Here is a 16,248-nt window from a genome sequence, read left to right as displayed (position 1 = left end):
CCCAAGCTTAAAAAAAAAGTTAGGCCAATTTGGGACATTTGCATTCATCAGACCTTAAAAGGTATCCAAATAACTGGAGACATACCCCAGGTTTCACTTATCGCATATAAAATTAATTTTTCTTGGTCATATTCAGTTTCTCATCCCATCTCCTTTGAATACCTATTGTGAATTTGCTGACACTGATTGTATTGCCTACTCATTACAGAAGTTGACAGTTGTGAGATGCAGTACCTCACGCTTAGTTCAATAGTTGATTAAGTTATATCTGTCTCTCTGGAACTCTCTAATCTATCTAGCATGACTACTCGTGAAAACATTTTATTACCTAAGAAAATTCAACAGAATATCACAAATGTCACTGCTTTTCCACAGTAAAAAGTCCCAACTTGTTCAGGCTATTCAGAAAACTGAATGCCAATGGCTCTCCATTACATATTTTCTAGGGCCTCTGCATAATTCACCATTGGAGGGGGCCACATCTCCCCTATGCAAAGCAAAAATGTGAGGGTTTTTTTTAATTACAGAAAGTTCTTTAAGACATTAAAATGCCCACCTAGAAACAGTGGTAGCAAAATCAATAATAACTTAGGAAATAGGTAAATATTGGTAAAAGGAAAATTAAAACATGGGGAAGAGGTTGACAGTTAGAAGAGAATAAGGAGATTAGACAAGAGATGAAACCCAAAAAGAATCTGCAAGTACTTTCCCACCCCTCTTCTGTTCTGAAGACTGACCTTGGACTGACAATGTTAACCCTGTTTGTCTCTCTTAACCAAGGGCATCTGCAGGAACCAACACTTGAATTTATGTTTCTCATTTAAATCCAATGATGATCTTAGAAGATATCATGGTTGATTTTTCAGGCCATAGCATAGGAGTGCTAAACTTGAGTTTTGCTGCCACAATGCTCCCATTCTCATCTAGATTGGTTGTTTCAGTGTAGTCCACTAATCCTGTGTATAGCTGTATGGTGAAATAATTTTTACCAGTATCTCCCACCTCTGAATCAGAAGGTTCCAACTTTACATCCTGGTAAACTTTACATTGAGCAAAACAGCCATGTCTGACACTGCAGTGCTGCGCTGTCATGAGATGTTAAACCAATGCCTTGTCTGCAGGCTCAACTGGACATCTAGGAATCCATGACACTATTTCAGAAAAGGTGTATGGGAGTTACCTCTATAATGTCACAAAAAGTAATTGTCTAGCCATTAACACATTACTGTTTGTGGAAATTGACTTCTGTATTTCCTGCATTATAACAGTGACTAAACTTCAAAAAATGCTTCATTGGTTGTAAGGTACTTTGGGAATGTCTAGTGTTTTGAAAAGTACTGAATACATGCAAGTATTTTTATCTACTTGAGGAAATGTAAACAGAGTCTTTAATGTTTTTTTTCCAATTTGGTCTCTTTCTCACTCACCCGCTTTAATTTTTCAGGCTTCAGATTTTCTGTCAAAAGCAATGAATAGTCCAAATCCTAAAGCTGTCAATGAGGCTGTGCGGGTACTACAGGAGATAGGTGAGTGCAAGGAGTCTGGAAATTTGCCACTGAGGAAGGGATTGCAAAACATGTTCGAACATGTCTTGGAAAGAACTTGCATAATTAGGCCTCTACATTAATCTTAATAGCACAGAAGACTTAATGAAATGTTAAGTCATACTGACCAGGAGCTTTGCAGATTGACTTTCCATCCTGTGCTGAGTTGGTTTTATTAATGTTGATCAGGGTTCCCACTAAAAATGTGACCCCTGTGCAGTTTTGTGCAGTACTGGATAGGACATAGCCATGCTTTCTCAACCCATTTCAGGGATCAATGAGCCTTTTACCATGAAGAATGAGAGATTCTGCTTGTCTTGGCTGTACTAATGGAAGTTGAGGATTGTACTAGAATTGGTCTCAGCATCAAGAGGAATCCCATCTGTAAAATAAAATCAGTTGAGCTCATTCATGACTTTTTAAAATAAAATTCTACTCGCAGTGTATTAGTTAAAACATTGCCACTGCCAAGTCAGTATGTTGTCCCGAAGGTCAAACTGCGCCACCAATACAGGTCTTTCTCCTTCAGCATCACAACATGCTTGGAGTGGATTTTGTGATTGTCATTTTCAACTACAAATTAATTCAAAACGAATATTTTTATTAAGTGAGTGAGTAAGTGCAGTTTCATTCCTAAGCTATGCTGAACTAAAGGACCAAATTTTGATCTCTGGTCTGTCCTGAGTCTGGATCTTTGCCAGAATTGGGGTACTGAAATTGACATCAATGAAGTGACAATGAGGCTTTCAAGAGGATTTGAATGTCAGGGGACCACAAGTTTGTTTGGAAATTTCTCTCACATTGTAAGGTCTAGTAAGGCAAAGTTACATGTATGAGTGAAACTTAAGGCAATTAAGCTTTGTTTCAGTCAATATGTTTCACAATAGAGAACAGAGAAATTCTTGATTCTAATGCTGCACATGTAAGAAGTATTAATTATTATCATCAGATCCAACACACTTCAGTAATATATGATGTTAGTAGTATTACCAAGAGAAATGCATGAGGTAAACTCAACAGTATCTCTCCCTTCCTGTCTTACTGCAGGGGTACTTGATGAATATGAATCTCTCACTTCCCTCGGACAGCGCCTGGCCCACATCTCCACAGACCCCAGGCTAGCAAAGGCGATCGTCATGGCCTCCATTTTCCGCTGTCTGTCCCCCGTGTTAACAGTTGTTGCATGTCTGACTCGAGATCCATTTGTGAACAGTTTGCTGAACAGGTCTGAAGTTATGAAGGTAGGAAAAGAGATCAAATGATGATGCAAATCTATCTGAGCGTATCTTTTATTTTCTTGTTATTGTGATGTGGAATGTAGCATATCATTGTATTTCCTTGATTGTGATGGTGTATAGGTATGAACTGATGTTAAAGGTACTGGGGGAGCTGATGAAGGAATGATTTTTTTTACTCTTTTTGATCTCCACTGTTTTATATGCCCCACCTTTCATTTATCATGGCTAATTCAGCTAGCCTATCATCTCTGGACACTGCAGACCAGTCCATCTAACCTGCTCATCTTTGGACCATGGGAGGAAACTAGAGCATCCAGCAGAAACATGCTAAGACACAGGGAGAATGGTGCAAACTCCACACAGACAGTGGCCCAAGCTAGAATTGAATCTGGATCCTTGGCACTGTGAAGCAGCGGTGCTAATCACTGAGCCATTATGCCACCCACCCCTCACCTCTTTTATGGCCCTCTTTAATAAAAAAAAATATCTCTATGCCCAAGCTCCGCCATTCAATGAGATCATTGCTGATCTGATAATCCTCACCTCCACTTTCCTGCCTTTTCCTCCATGGTTATTGATTCTGTTGCTGATGAAAAATTTCTGTGTTAGCAATGATCCAGCCTCTCCAGCCCTCTGTGATAAAGAATCCCACCTATTCACTAACCCCCAAGAGAAGAAATTCCTCATTTTTTTTCTTAAATGGATAATGCCTAATCCTAAGATTATGCCCTCTGTACCTAGATTCTTCCACAAGAGGAAACGACCTTTCCACAACTACCCTCTCATACCACCATCTAAGAATTTTGTATCCTTCAATAAGGTTGGCTCTCATTATTTTAAACTCCAATGATTACAGCCTCAACCTGTCCTAATAAGAAAATCCCTCCATCCCTGGGGTCAACATAGTGAAACTTCTCTGGACTGCCTTGAATGTCAGTACATCTTGTCTTGGGTAAGGAGACTAAAACTGTGCAGAGTAGTCTTGGTGTGATTTAATTAATTCTCTGTATAGTTTTGGCAAGGTTTTCCTATTTTTATATTCATTCACTTTGAACTAAACGCCAACACTCCATCTGCCTTTCCTGATACCTCTTGAATTTAGATGTAAGCTTTTGCGATTTACATATGACTTCTCCAAATCCCCCTGTGCAGTAGCTTTCTTCAGTCTCTCTCCATTTAAATAATATTTAACTTTTCTAATCTTGCTCACATTTACCCACATATGTTCCATCTGCCTGGTTTATGACCACTCACTTAATGTGTCTATATCCGCCTTTGTCAACCTTACCACTTGCATCCCACCAATTTTTGTGTCATTGCAAACTTGGCTACAGGACATTCACTTCCTTCACCCAGTCAAGTATTTATTCTAACACTGTTGTAAACCAAAGTGAAAATAAACCCAGTTTTTTCAATCTTTCCTCATAAGATAACCCACTTATTGTAGGTATTAATCAAGTAATCTTGTGTTAACCTCATGCTAATCCCCTTTCTGTCTTAGGCCTGCAGTGGTCCAGTGGAGCTCAATGCAAGCTGGAAGAATAGCATCTAATTTTCTCCTTAGGCACTTTACAGTCTCAGGACTCAACATTAAGCTCAGGAACTTCTGAGTTTGACTGCACTCCATTATTTGGTTGCTGTTCTCCCCCCACCCCACTGATTTTACATGGGGTTACTTTCAGCAAAACCAATTTATTTTCAATTATTCAAACCTTCAGCATCAACTTTGTAACAGTATCTATTCTCCACTAACATGAGCACTCCTTATGTCTTTTGCTCTGGATGTGTTTACTATCTGTTTTGTTCCTTCTCCCCATTCATCAATAGTATAAAAACCATTATTTTCTAGCCCCGTTCCATTCTGACAAAGTTATATCAGACTTCATGTTAACTTTGTTCTTCTCCCCTCTGTTACTGCCAGACTTGCTCAGTTTCTTCAGTAGTTTGTTTTTATTTCAGATTTCAAGGATCCACAGTACTTGAATATAAAAACAATCAAGTAAACCTCCTTTAAACAGCCTTCAGTGCACACAACACACATAATATTGGTGTATGTTTATGTGTGAGGTGTACACATATGTTTATGCTTATGGTATATGTGTGTATTTGTGCATCTGGTTTCTGTGTGTAGGTCTGAGGGTATTCCCCCTAACTCATCAGACTCAATTTTTCATGTCATAGCACTGCAGAACTCCTTCAACCTGAGATTCACTGAGTTGTCATTCCAGGAGTAGTCAACTCTATCCAGAAATTCATAACATCTGGACCTGTGGTAGTAGTTAAGAAATTAAGTTGGACTCCAATTTCAGTTTGTACAATGAAACCAGGATACGTTGTCCACTAACTCTGTTTACTAATACTTTATCTTTCATTGAACTCTCTGGAAAGAAATTAAATCTTCCTTTAGCAAAAGAGTTTGAGTGACTCCTGTATACTTTAATATAGTTAGGGGTTTAGCTGCATTGTTTTAAAACAAATTGAGAGATGTTCCTTGTAGTATTTGCCTCTGATTTCCCAGATGTGGTTAAAGCTTTAATTTGATCGATTATATTTTCCTGTTGAGGTCCCTTTTCAGGCTGTTATGAACCACAATAAGTCCCATTGGCTTCCCTTGAAACTTAAAGCATTCGAAACAAAGATGCCTTACTTTATTACAGTGGAAAAACTTAGACCTTTGATTTTCACTTTCCTTTCTCTGCTCTGGCTACTGTCTTTCAATCTCCCATACTGTATCCTTTTTCTGGGGGTGATAGGATAAAGGTTTAATTTTATGGATCAGCTTATAATTGTCAGCCTTTACTATTGTGTGTCTGGCAGTTGCAACCCTCTGATCTTCAAGGCTTTTTATTTCAAAATATAAGTTTTTAAATTCTCCTAAGTGAATGATCGGCTTGAGAAGAGGGTGTTGGGATGGGCTATCATTAGCATGGAAATGCACCGAGAACAGTTAATTGTCAATTTTAATTCTCATAAAAGGCAAATAGATTCTGATTGGTCATGGTGTTGTAATGGGGATGCAACAGAGGTTGACAATTTCAGTGATCCTTTTTTTAATGGAAAAGAGTTAATTTATGGATGAATTCATTTTGTCTATGTAAAATAGGGTCCTGTGTGTCGAGATATGTGGTTTCTAGCCTATGCAAATTTATCACACTGCAAACCCAAGTGAGAGTTTATGAAACTGTTTTATTACCCCATATAACAGCGATCCTGCTTTGCATAATTGCTTAATATGTGGAACCTTGACGAATATCTTCTGCAAATGTAAGTTCAGAATGTCAACATGCTTCCACAGTGCATGTTACTCATAGAAACTAGGAGCAAGAGTAGGCCATTCAGCTCTGTGAGCCTGTTCTGTCATTCAGTATGATCGTAGCTGATTCTGTATCTCAGTATCATATTTGTGTTTCCTTCCCATACTCCTTGAAGACCTTTAAAATCTAAAAAAAAATTGTCTATCTCTTGAATATATTCAGTGACCTATCCTCCACAACCTTCTGTGGTTAAGAATTCCACAGGTTCACTACTCTTTGAATAAATAGGTTTTTCTTCATCGCTGTGTCCACGGTTCTCTACTCCCCAACCAGAGAAAATGTCCCTGTATCAGTTCTGAAGAAGGGTTACTGGACTTATAGAGTCATAGAGATGTACAGCATGGAAACAGATCCTTCAGTCCAACCTGTCCATGCCGACCAGATATCCCAACCCAATCTAGTCCCACATGCCAGCACTGGCCCATATCCCTCCAAATTCTTCCTATTCATATACCCATCCAAATGCCTCTTAAATGTTGCAATTGTACCAGCCTCCACCACTTCTTCTGGCAGCTCATTCCATACACGTACCACCCTCTGCGTGAAAACGTTGCCCCTTAGGTCTCTTTTATATCTTTCCCCTCTCACCCTCTAGTTTTGGACTCCCTGACCCCAGGGAAAAGACTTTGTCTATTTATCCTATCCATGCCCCTCATAATTTTGTAAACTTCTATAAGGTCACCCCTCAGCCTCCGATGCTCCAGAGAAAACAGCCCCAGCCTGTTCAGCCTCTCCCTGTAGCTCAGATCCTCCAACCTTGGCAACATCCTTGTAAATCTTTTCTGAACCCTTTCAAGTTTCACAACATCCTTCCGATAGGAAGGAGACCAGAATTGCACGCAGTATTCCAACAGTGGCCTAACCAATGTTGTATACAGCCGCAACATGACCTCCCAACTCCTGTACTCAATACTCGGACCAATAAAGGAAAGCATACCAAATGCCGCCTTCACTATTCTATATACCTGCGACGCCATTTTCAAGGAGCTATGAACCTGTACTCCAAGGTCTCTTTGTTCAGCAACACTCCCTAGGACCTTACCATTAAGTGTATAAGTCCTGCTAAGATTTGCTTTCCCAAAATGCAGCACCTCACATTTATCTGAATTAAACTCCATCTGCCACTTCTCAGGCCATTGGCCCATCTGGTCCAGATCCTGTTGTAACCTGAGGTAACCCTGCTCGCTGTCCACTACACCTCCAATTTTGGTGTCATCTGCAAACTTATTAACTTGAAATGCTAACTCTGCTTTCTCTCCACAGATGCTGCCAGACCTGCTGACTTTCTCCAGCAATTTCTGTTTTTAGCTCCCTGCATCTAGTCGGCCCAGTTGTTAGAATTTTATGTTTCAACCAGATCTCCTCCCATTCTTCTGAACTTTCATGAATACAAGCCCCCAGTCAAACCAAATTGTTACTCATAGGATAGCCCTGCATCCTAGTATCAGCCTAGTGAACCTCTACTGTGCTCCATTGATAAGTATATCCTTTCTCAGGAAGGGAGAACAAAACTGCGCACAATACACAGGTAAAGTCTCATCAGAGCCCTTTATAACTGCAGTAAGGTAACTCTACTTCTGGATTCAAATCCTCTTGCAACAAAGGGCAGTGACTATTTGTCGTCTTGGTTGTCTGCTGCACCTATCTGTTGATTTTCATTGACTGTTGCACAAGGGCATACAGATCTCTTTTTACATTCATATTATCCAATATAGCACCAGTTACATAACACTCTTACTTTCAGTTTTTTACACCAAAATGTATAACTTTGCATTGAATGCTTCAAAGAATTCCAGTAAATTAATTAAGCAGAATTTCCTCATGACCTGAGTTCCTCCAGTGCTCAGTTATAAACTCCTCAGTTCTTCCATGGCCAACATCATGCTCACTCGCCTATAGTTTCCTGCTTTCTGCTTTCTTCCTTTTTTAAATGGAGGGGTTGTATTTGCTATTTACCAGTCTAATGAAACTTATTCTAAATCTAATGATTTTTCAAAGATTAATACCAACACATTTACCATCTCATTAGCCACCTCTTTTTAAGACCCTAGGATGAATTCCATCTGGATCTAGAGACTTGGCTTAACCTGCAGGACCATCGGACTACTCAGTACTACTTCCCTAGTGATTATAATTTCACTAAGTTCCACTCTCCATTCAACCTCCAAATTTACATTTTTATTGGGATATTTTTGCATCCTCTGTCATGAAGAAAGAAGAAAAATACTTATTGATTACACCTGTAATTTGTTTACCATTAACTATTAACTCCCATTCTTACTTTACTTCCCCTTTTCCTTTTTAGGAAAACTTTGGCTATCTGTTTTTTCATTTCTAGCCAGCTTTCCAGCATACTCTAAGTTATTAGTCCTGATTAACCTTTGAGTTATTCTCTGCCTTTTCTTGTATTATGACCTGTCATCTGTCCTGCCTGTTACCTTTGCGCAATTGTATGCTTTTTCCTCAACTTTGATCTTCTCATTAACTACTTTAGTAAATTACGGATGGAGAGTCCATCCCTTGGAGCTTTTATTTATAGTAGGAATGTGCTTATTCTCAGTATTTGGAAGTAGCCCAGTCTGTCACTGCTTGTCCACTGATCTACCTGTTAGTTTAACATTCCAGTTCATTTCAGCTGGTTGTTTTTATAGCCACACAGTTTCCCTTTTCTAAATTTTAAATGGCCTTAATCCCTCTGTTCTCCCCTTCAAACCAGATATAAAATGCAATTGTACTGTAATCTCTGCTACCTTTCCTCTGAATCGTTAATCCTGTTGTTTTCTACAATACAGGTCGCTCTGCTGTAACATGCGTTTCATTAACGCACATTTCTGTATCACGATTGATGAATTGCGGACACTGTTTCTAGAGCACAAACTTTAAATATGTATGTTTGCTGTAACGCTATTACATTGCCAACACTATACAGAAAAATTATGCTTTAGAAACAGTGCTTAATGTGGGGTTGCACAAGAATGCTACTATCACGTTGTAGAAGAACTACCTGTACCAATATTTTTGATTCACTTGGTCATTCACCAAGGTAAAGTCAATTATTGCTATGGAAATGGGATAATGGCTGGATACTAAATTTTGAAGGGTCTACGTCCTATTGTAAGGACAGGCAGAGGGCAGGGTGGAGTTGGGGGTGTTGCCTTGTTGGTAAGAAATGAAAAGAAATCGATAGCGAGAAATGCTATTGAGATAGAAGGTGTAGAATCTCTGTGGATAGAGTTGAGGAACCTCATAAGAAAAAGCGACCCCGATGGAAGTTGTGTACAGACCTCCGAGGATTCAGGATGTGGGGAAGAAAGGCACTATTACCATAATTATGAGGCATTTCAATACGCAGGTGGACTGGAAAAATTAGATTAGTAGCGGACCTCAACAAAAAGAATTCATAGAATTCTGGTATGGTGGCCCAGTGATTAACACTACTGTCTCACAGCACCAGCGACCTGGGTTTGATCCCAGCTTCGGGCAACTGTCTGTGTGGAATTTGCTAATTCTGCCTGTGTCTGCGTATGTTTCCTACCACAGTCCAAAGATGTGCAGGTTAGGTGAATTGGCATGTTAAATTCACCAAAATGTTCAGGGACATGTTGGTTATTTGTATTAGGGAAATGTCAAGTTTTGGGGTAGGGGAATGGGTCTAGGTGAGATGTTCTTTAGAGAGTTGGTGTGGACTTGTTGGGCCAAATGACCTATTTCCACACTGTAGGGATTCTGTGAATTCGTGGAATGTATCAGACTGTGGTAGAATCCACTAGGAACAGGCAGTTCTGGATTTGGTGATTTGTAATGGGCAGATGTGATTAGGGAGATTAAGGTGAAGAACTCCACGGGGCAGTGACCATAATTTGATAGAACCACAACTATTCACGTTATACGTTGGTGATCTAGACAAAGGAATTGAGGGCACTGTTGCTAAATTTGTAAATTGCATAGATAAATGGAGGACCAATTAGTGTTGAGGAAGCAGAGGCTGCAGAAGGACTTGGACAGGCTGAGAGTGGAAAACGAAGTGGCAGATGGACTACAATGTGGGGCAATGTGTAAGGTTATGCACTTGGATAGTAAAAATAGAGGCATAGACTATTTTCTAAATCTGGAAAGGTTTCAGAAATCTGAAGTATAAGGGGATTTGGGAGTCCTAGTTCAGGATTCTATTAATGTTAACATTTAGGTTCACTTGGCAGTTTGAAAGGCAAATACAGTGTTGGCATTCCTTTCAAGAGGACTAGAATACAAGAGCAAGGATTTATTGCTGAGGCTCTATATAAGGCTCTGGTCAGACTATGTTTGGATTATTGTGAATAATTTTGGGCCTTGTATCTAAGGAAGGATATGCTTGCATTGGAGTGTCCAGAGGAGTCATCTCAGGAATGAAGGGCATGTCATATGAGGAGTGATTGTGGATTGAATTTGGGTTGATTGAAATGTAAAGAATACTGAGAGGCCTGCATCGAGTGGATATGGAGAAGATGTATCTACTGGTAGGAGACTTGGACCTAAGGACACAACCTCAGAATGAAGGGATGACCCTTCTTCAGCCTGAGGGTAGTTAATTTGTGGAATTCATTACAGAGGACTGTGGAGGTCAAGTCATTGAGTGTGTTTAAGGTAGAGCTATGTTCTTGATTGATAAGGTGGTCATCCCAGAATTATCCCAACTTCTCTAATCTTTGCAAGTCCCTGTACAAATCCAGATTCTGCCTTGTTCTTTAGGCAAAAGCATGTCTGAGTGGGGACAGCCGAAGTGATCATGTGGCTTTTATTAAAGCTGTTGAAGGCTGGAAGAAAGTCCTGCAGGAGAGGGATGCGGACTGCAAGAAAGAGTACCTAGAAGAGAACATGCTATATGGCCCAAGCCTCCGCTTCATTCACGGTAGGTTGGACAGCCGCAAGTATACATGTTAGAGTTGACCAATTAGTTTTCTATGAGCAGAAGAGCTGGAGTAGACCATTTGTGCCTTTTCTCATTCAATAAGATCATGGCTCATCTGCTACCTCAGCTCAAGCTTTTACACCATCTGCTTATCTCTTAATTCGTTTAGCACCAAAAAATCTATTTAACGTCTATCTTGATTTTACCCAATGATTGAAGAACTGTGGCTTTCTGAGTTAGGGAAGTCACAAGATTTGTAATGCTTTAAGTGATTATATTTGCCTCATCTCCAACCTAAAAGATTGACCCCCTTTTTCTAAATTGTGACCCCTGCTCTACATTTCCCAGTCAGAGAACATTTTCTGAGCTTCCAACCTGACAAAAACCTTAAGACTTGTATAAGATTCATTTAGGTTATCTGTCTTTCTTTCTAAACTACAAGAAATATGGAACTAGTCAACCCATTTCTGCTCAGGCCACAATCTCCTCATCACACAATTAGTCTAATGAATCTATTGCATTACTTCTGGGGTAAGTATATCCTTCCTTGCATGAGGAGACCAAAATTGCATGTATTACACCAGGTGTAGTCTGAATAATAACTGGTGAGCATTTTTAATCAACCTGTTCAAATATGCCATGACACACTTTGGAACATGTGGGATCCGAACTACAGTCTTCTAGTTTAGAGGTCGAGACACTGCCACTATGCAGCAAGAATCCTTCCATCAAAACCTAAATAATTGCAATTAGCCTCTTTACCTTTAACTCCAACACTGACAACAGAACCTCATATACTGTTTCACTTCCTAATTGTTTGATATACCTGTATATGAATTTTCTGAGATTGGTGTGCAAGAACACCTAGGTCTCGTCTCATTGGAAACGTTTCCTTGTTTCTTGTCATTCAAAACATACTAAGTGGATAATTGTATTCCATCTGCTATGTTCTTGCGTATTCACTGAACCTGTCCAAATCTCATTGTCACTTCTTGGTATCAATGTCACCAATTACTTGCCCATCTAACTTGATATTATCAGCAAACTTGAATATTTGCACTCAGCCCCCTCATTCAAATCTTCAGTATAATTTGTAAATATCTGAGGCCTAACTACTGATCTTTCCAGTCCCTAGAATATTGCAAATATTGCAGCCTGACAACTCCTGAAAATGGTTCATTTAATCCTCCCTGAAAATTCCTGATGAAGGGCGTATGCTTGAAACGTCGATTCTCCTGCTCCTTGGATGCTGCCTGACCTGCTGTGCTTTTCCAGTGCACTTTTGACTCTGATCTCCAACATCTGCAGTCCTCACTTTCTCCAAGCTGAAAATGGCTCATTCATTCCTAGTGTTTTATATCCATTAACCTCAATGCATACTAATTTGTTATATTCAATCCTTAATTTTGTACAATAATCTTTGAAACTTTATCAATTTACAAGGATGTTGCCAGGGTTGGAGGATTTGAGCTATAGGGAGAGGCTGAATAGGCTGGGGCTGTTTTCTCTGGAGTGTCGCAAGTTGAGGGGTGACCTTATAGAGGTTTGTAAAATCATGAGGGGCATGGATAGGATAAATAGACAAAGTCTTTTCACTGGGTTGGGGAAGTCCAGGTTTAGGGTGAGAGGGCAAGATATAAAAGAGACCAAAAGGACAACTTTTTCACTCAGAGGGTGGTACGTGTATGGAATGAACTACTAGAGGAAGTAGTGGAGGCTTAGTAGAATCGCAGCATTTAAAAGGCATCTGTTTGGTTATATGAATAGGAAGGGTTTGGAGGGATATGGCCCGGGTGCTGGCAGGTGGGACTAGATTGGAGGATATCTGGTCAGCATGGACTAGTTGGACCAAAGGGTCTGTTTCCGTGCTGTACATCTTTCTGATTCTATGACTCTATAAATGCTTTAATGAAATTCAACACTGGTTCCCCTTATCTATCCAACCAGCTATATCATTAACAGGTTTATCAAACACATTCTTAAATCTGCAATGACTCTGTTTAATCATATTATGATTTTCTAAGTTCTCTGTTGCCACATCTATAACAATAGATTATGGCATTTTTCTTAAAGGCTGCTCGCCCTATTTGCTGCCTGTTTGCTCTCTTCCTTCTTTCTTAAATAATGGGCACAAGTCTGCCATCTTCCAATCCTTGTGAGCTGTTCTAGAATTTATGTAGTCATGAACATTAAAAATAAATTTTAGTATAGCTCCACCTGGCCTTGTTGTGATTACATCTGGAGTACTGCAAACAATTTTGTTGGCCGTATTTGAAAAAGGATTTAATTTCATTCAAAGCAATTCAGAAAAGGTTCAGTTGACTCATTCTTGGGGCGAAAGGTTGAACAAATTGAGCTTTTACCCATTGGAGTTTAGAAAAATGATGAATGGTGATCTTATTGAAACATATAAAATCTTGAGAGAACTTTACAAGGGAGATTCTTCCTCTGACTTCGGTGATTGATAAGTTGTTGTAGGTGATTCTGAAATATAGAATTTATATGTATTTGAAGAGGAAAGGAATATTCAGGGATAGTCAGCATGGTTTTGTGCAAGGAAAATCTTGTCTCACAAGGATTGATGAGAGGAGAGATGTAGACGATGTTTACGTGGCCTTTAGTAAAGCCTTTGACAAGGATCTGCGTGGTATATTGATTAACAAAGTGAAATCACATGGGATTCAGGGTGAGCTCACCAATTGGATACAAGATTGACTTGATGGCAAAAGACAGAGTGGTGGTGAAGGTTGTTTTTTGGACCAGAGGTGTGTTAGTAGCAGTGTTCCACATGGATCAGTGCTGGGTCTAGTTTTGTTTGTCATTAAATAAATGCTTTAGATGGGAATATAGAAGGCATGGTTAATAAGTTTGCTGATGGACACCAAAATTGGTAGTATGGTGGACAATAAAGAAGGTTATCTAAGATTACAAAGAGATCTTGATTGATTGGGTAAATGGGCTAAGGACTGGCAGATGGAGTTTAATTTGGATGAATGCGAGGTATTGTATTTTGGTAAAACAAACAAGGGCAGGGCTTAGACAACTAAAAGTAAAGCCTTGAGTAGTCTTGCAGAGCAGAGTGACCTAGAGGTTTAGGTACATAATTCTTTGAAGTTTGCGTCACATGTAGGCAGGGTATTTAAGAAGGCATTTAGCACGCTTGCCTTCATTGCTCAGATTGTTGAGTATAAGAATTGGGATGTTATGTTAAGGTTGTACAAGACCTTGGTGAGGCCTCTTCTGGAGTACTGTATCCAGTTCTGGTCACCATACGAAGGATACTGTCAAGCTAGAGTGGGTTCATGAAAGATTTACCAGGATGTTGCTGGGAATGAAAGGTTTGGGTTATAGGGAGAAGCTGGATAGTCTGGGATTTTATTCATTGGAATGTAGGAAGTTGAGGGGTGACCTTATGGAGTTTTTAAAAATCATGAGAGGTGTAGATAAGGTGAATAGCAGGTGTCTTTTCAGGATTAGGGAGTATGTTTTTAAGGTGAGATGAGAAAGATTTAAAAAATACATTAGAGGTAACTTTTTTTTAATAGAGTGATTTATGTGTGGAATAAACTTCCACAGGAAGTGGTGGATGTTCGTACAGTTACAACATTTAAAAGACAGTTGGATGAGTATGTGAGGAAGAAGGGTTTGAAGGGATATGGGCAAAGAGCAGGGAAGTGGACTGTTTAGTTTGGGATTATGGTTGGTGTGGACTGGTTAAACTGAAGGGTCTGTTTCCATGCTGTGTGACTCCATAGCTCTAGAATATAGAATACTAAAATTAGGAGTTTAGGAATAAAAGGTCTTTCTTGATGCAGAGAAGATGAAAAATTATTTCTCCTAGAGGTTTGTTAATCTGTGGATTGCTCTTATTGTGGAGACTGGGTCATTTTATTTATTCAAGGCTGTTAGGTTTTAAGTTTGCTAGACAAGGTAGTAAAGGACTATGGGGACAGAGAAGAAAGTGCAGTGGAGACCATAATCGGATGAATTAAGATCTTACTGAATGGTGGAGTAGTGCTAATGCCCAAGTTGCATTCCTATGAATGTATCGACTGTCTCTGCAGCTGCTTCTTTTCAAATCATGGGTTGGATAAATCACGGGGGATTTATCGCCACTTAGTCCTATTCATTTCTGAAGTACTTTTTAAAAGTTGCCCTCATGTCTTTAAGCTCCTCATTCTTGCTATACCCTAGGTTTTTCATATTTTTTCTGATTTTTTTTTGTACTCTCTCTACCATGAAAGTATATGCAAATTATTTAATTTCTGTCATTTCCTCATTCCCCATTATAATTTTAACTGTGTGCTCCTTAAGGATCCATGTATGGTTTTACCAATCTCTACTGATTTGCACATTGAGAGAAACGTTTCAGGTCTCCTTTTACATTTCTTGCTAACGACACTCCAGAGAAAATAGTCCTGGTCTATGCAGATTCTCCCTAGAGCACAAACCATTCAACCCTGACAACATCCTTGTAAATATTTTCTGAACCCTTTCAAGTTTCAAACATCCTTGCATGTAATATTCCGAAAATTGCCTAACTAACGTCCTGTCTAGCTACAACACAGCCTTCCAACTCTATACTCAATGCTCTGACCAATAAGGGAGAAAATGAGGACTGCAGATGCTGGAGATAGAGTCAAAAAGTGTGGTACTAGAAAAGTATAGCTGGTCAGGTAGCATCTGAGGAGCAGGAGAGTCAACATTTTGAGCATAAGCTCTTAAAGGCAAGCATACCAAATTCCTCCTTGTTATGACATGGAGGTGAACCCTTCTGTTAATTAAACCAAGCACCCAGAACCTCTTTAGCAATGTTAAGAGCTATTTCACTCACTTTTAATTTAACCAATCGCAAGTAACCAAAAGTAAATAAATTTTTTCACCTAACTTTTATTTAAAAATCTAGAACACTAATTGGCAAGTGTTCAAATCTGTTGGGATCTCTCGTATCCCAAATCTGTCCAAACTGCCCAATTCCCTAACTGGATCTGTCCAAATCTGGGATGATGAGCCCCCAAATCTGTTACTACACAGAGGCGAACTAATCTGTTAATTAACCCAAACACCCAGAAAAGCTCACCTCGTAATCTGTTTAAATATGAGTGACAGAGAACTCCTAATTTTCACTATTTAATTAAGTCTATTTATCATTGATTTATGAAAAAGAAATCATGCTTGACAAATCTACAGGACGTTTTTGAGGGTATAGCTCTAAAAGTGAATATTAAACAACAACTATTCACAACTCCAAGCCCCCCTTTTTC

At 39.3% G+C, this 16,248-nt stretch overlaps 1 protein-coding gene across 1 annotated transcript in view; it reads left to right on the top strand.

Annotated features, from left to right (window-relative positions):
• dhx30 (DEAH (Asp-Glu-Ala-His) box helicase 30) overlaps nt 1-16,248 on the top strand; it is an 89,685-nt gene that overhangs the window by 59,463 nt on the left and 13,974 nt on the right. Inside the window, exons 13-15 of the mRNA XM_072570118.1 lie at nt 1,445-1,526; nt 2,592-2,785; nt 10,825-10,984. Of these exons, the coding sequence (XP_072426219.1) occupies nt 1,445-1,526; nt 2,592-2,785; nt 10,825-10,984 (436 nt within the window). The remainder of the gene's footprint in view (nt 1-1,444; nt 1,527-2,591; nt 2,786-10,824; nt 10,985-16,248) is intronic.

Source organism: Chiloscyllium punctatum, chromosome 5 (assembly GCF_047496795.1).
Source record: "Chiloscyllium punctatum isolate Juve2018m chromosome 5, sChiPun1.3, whole genome shotgun sequence".
Lineage (NCBI taxonomy): Eukaryota > Metazoa > Chordata > Chondrichthyes > Orectolobiformes > Hemiscylliidae > Chiloscyllium > Chiloscyllium punctatum.
Note: the sequence above shows the minus strand (reverse complement) of the source record. Positions and strands in the feature narration are given on the sequence as shown.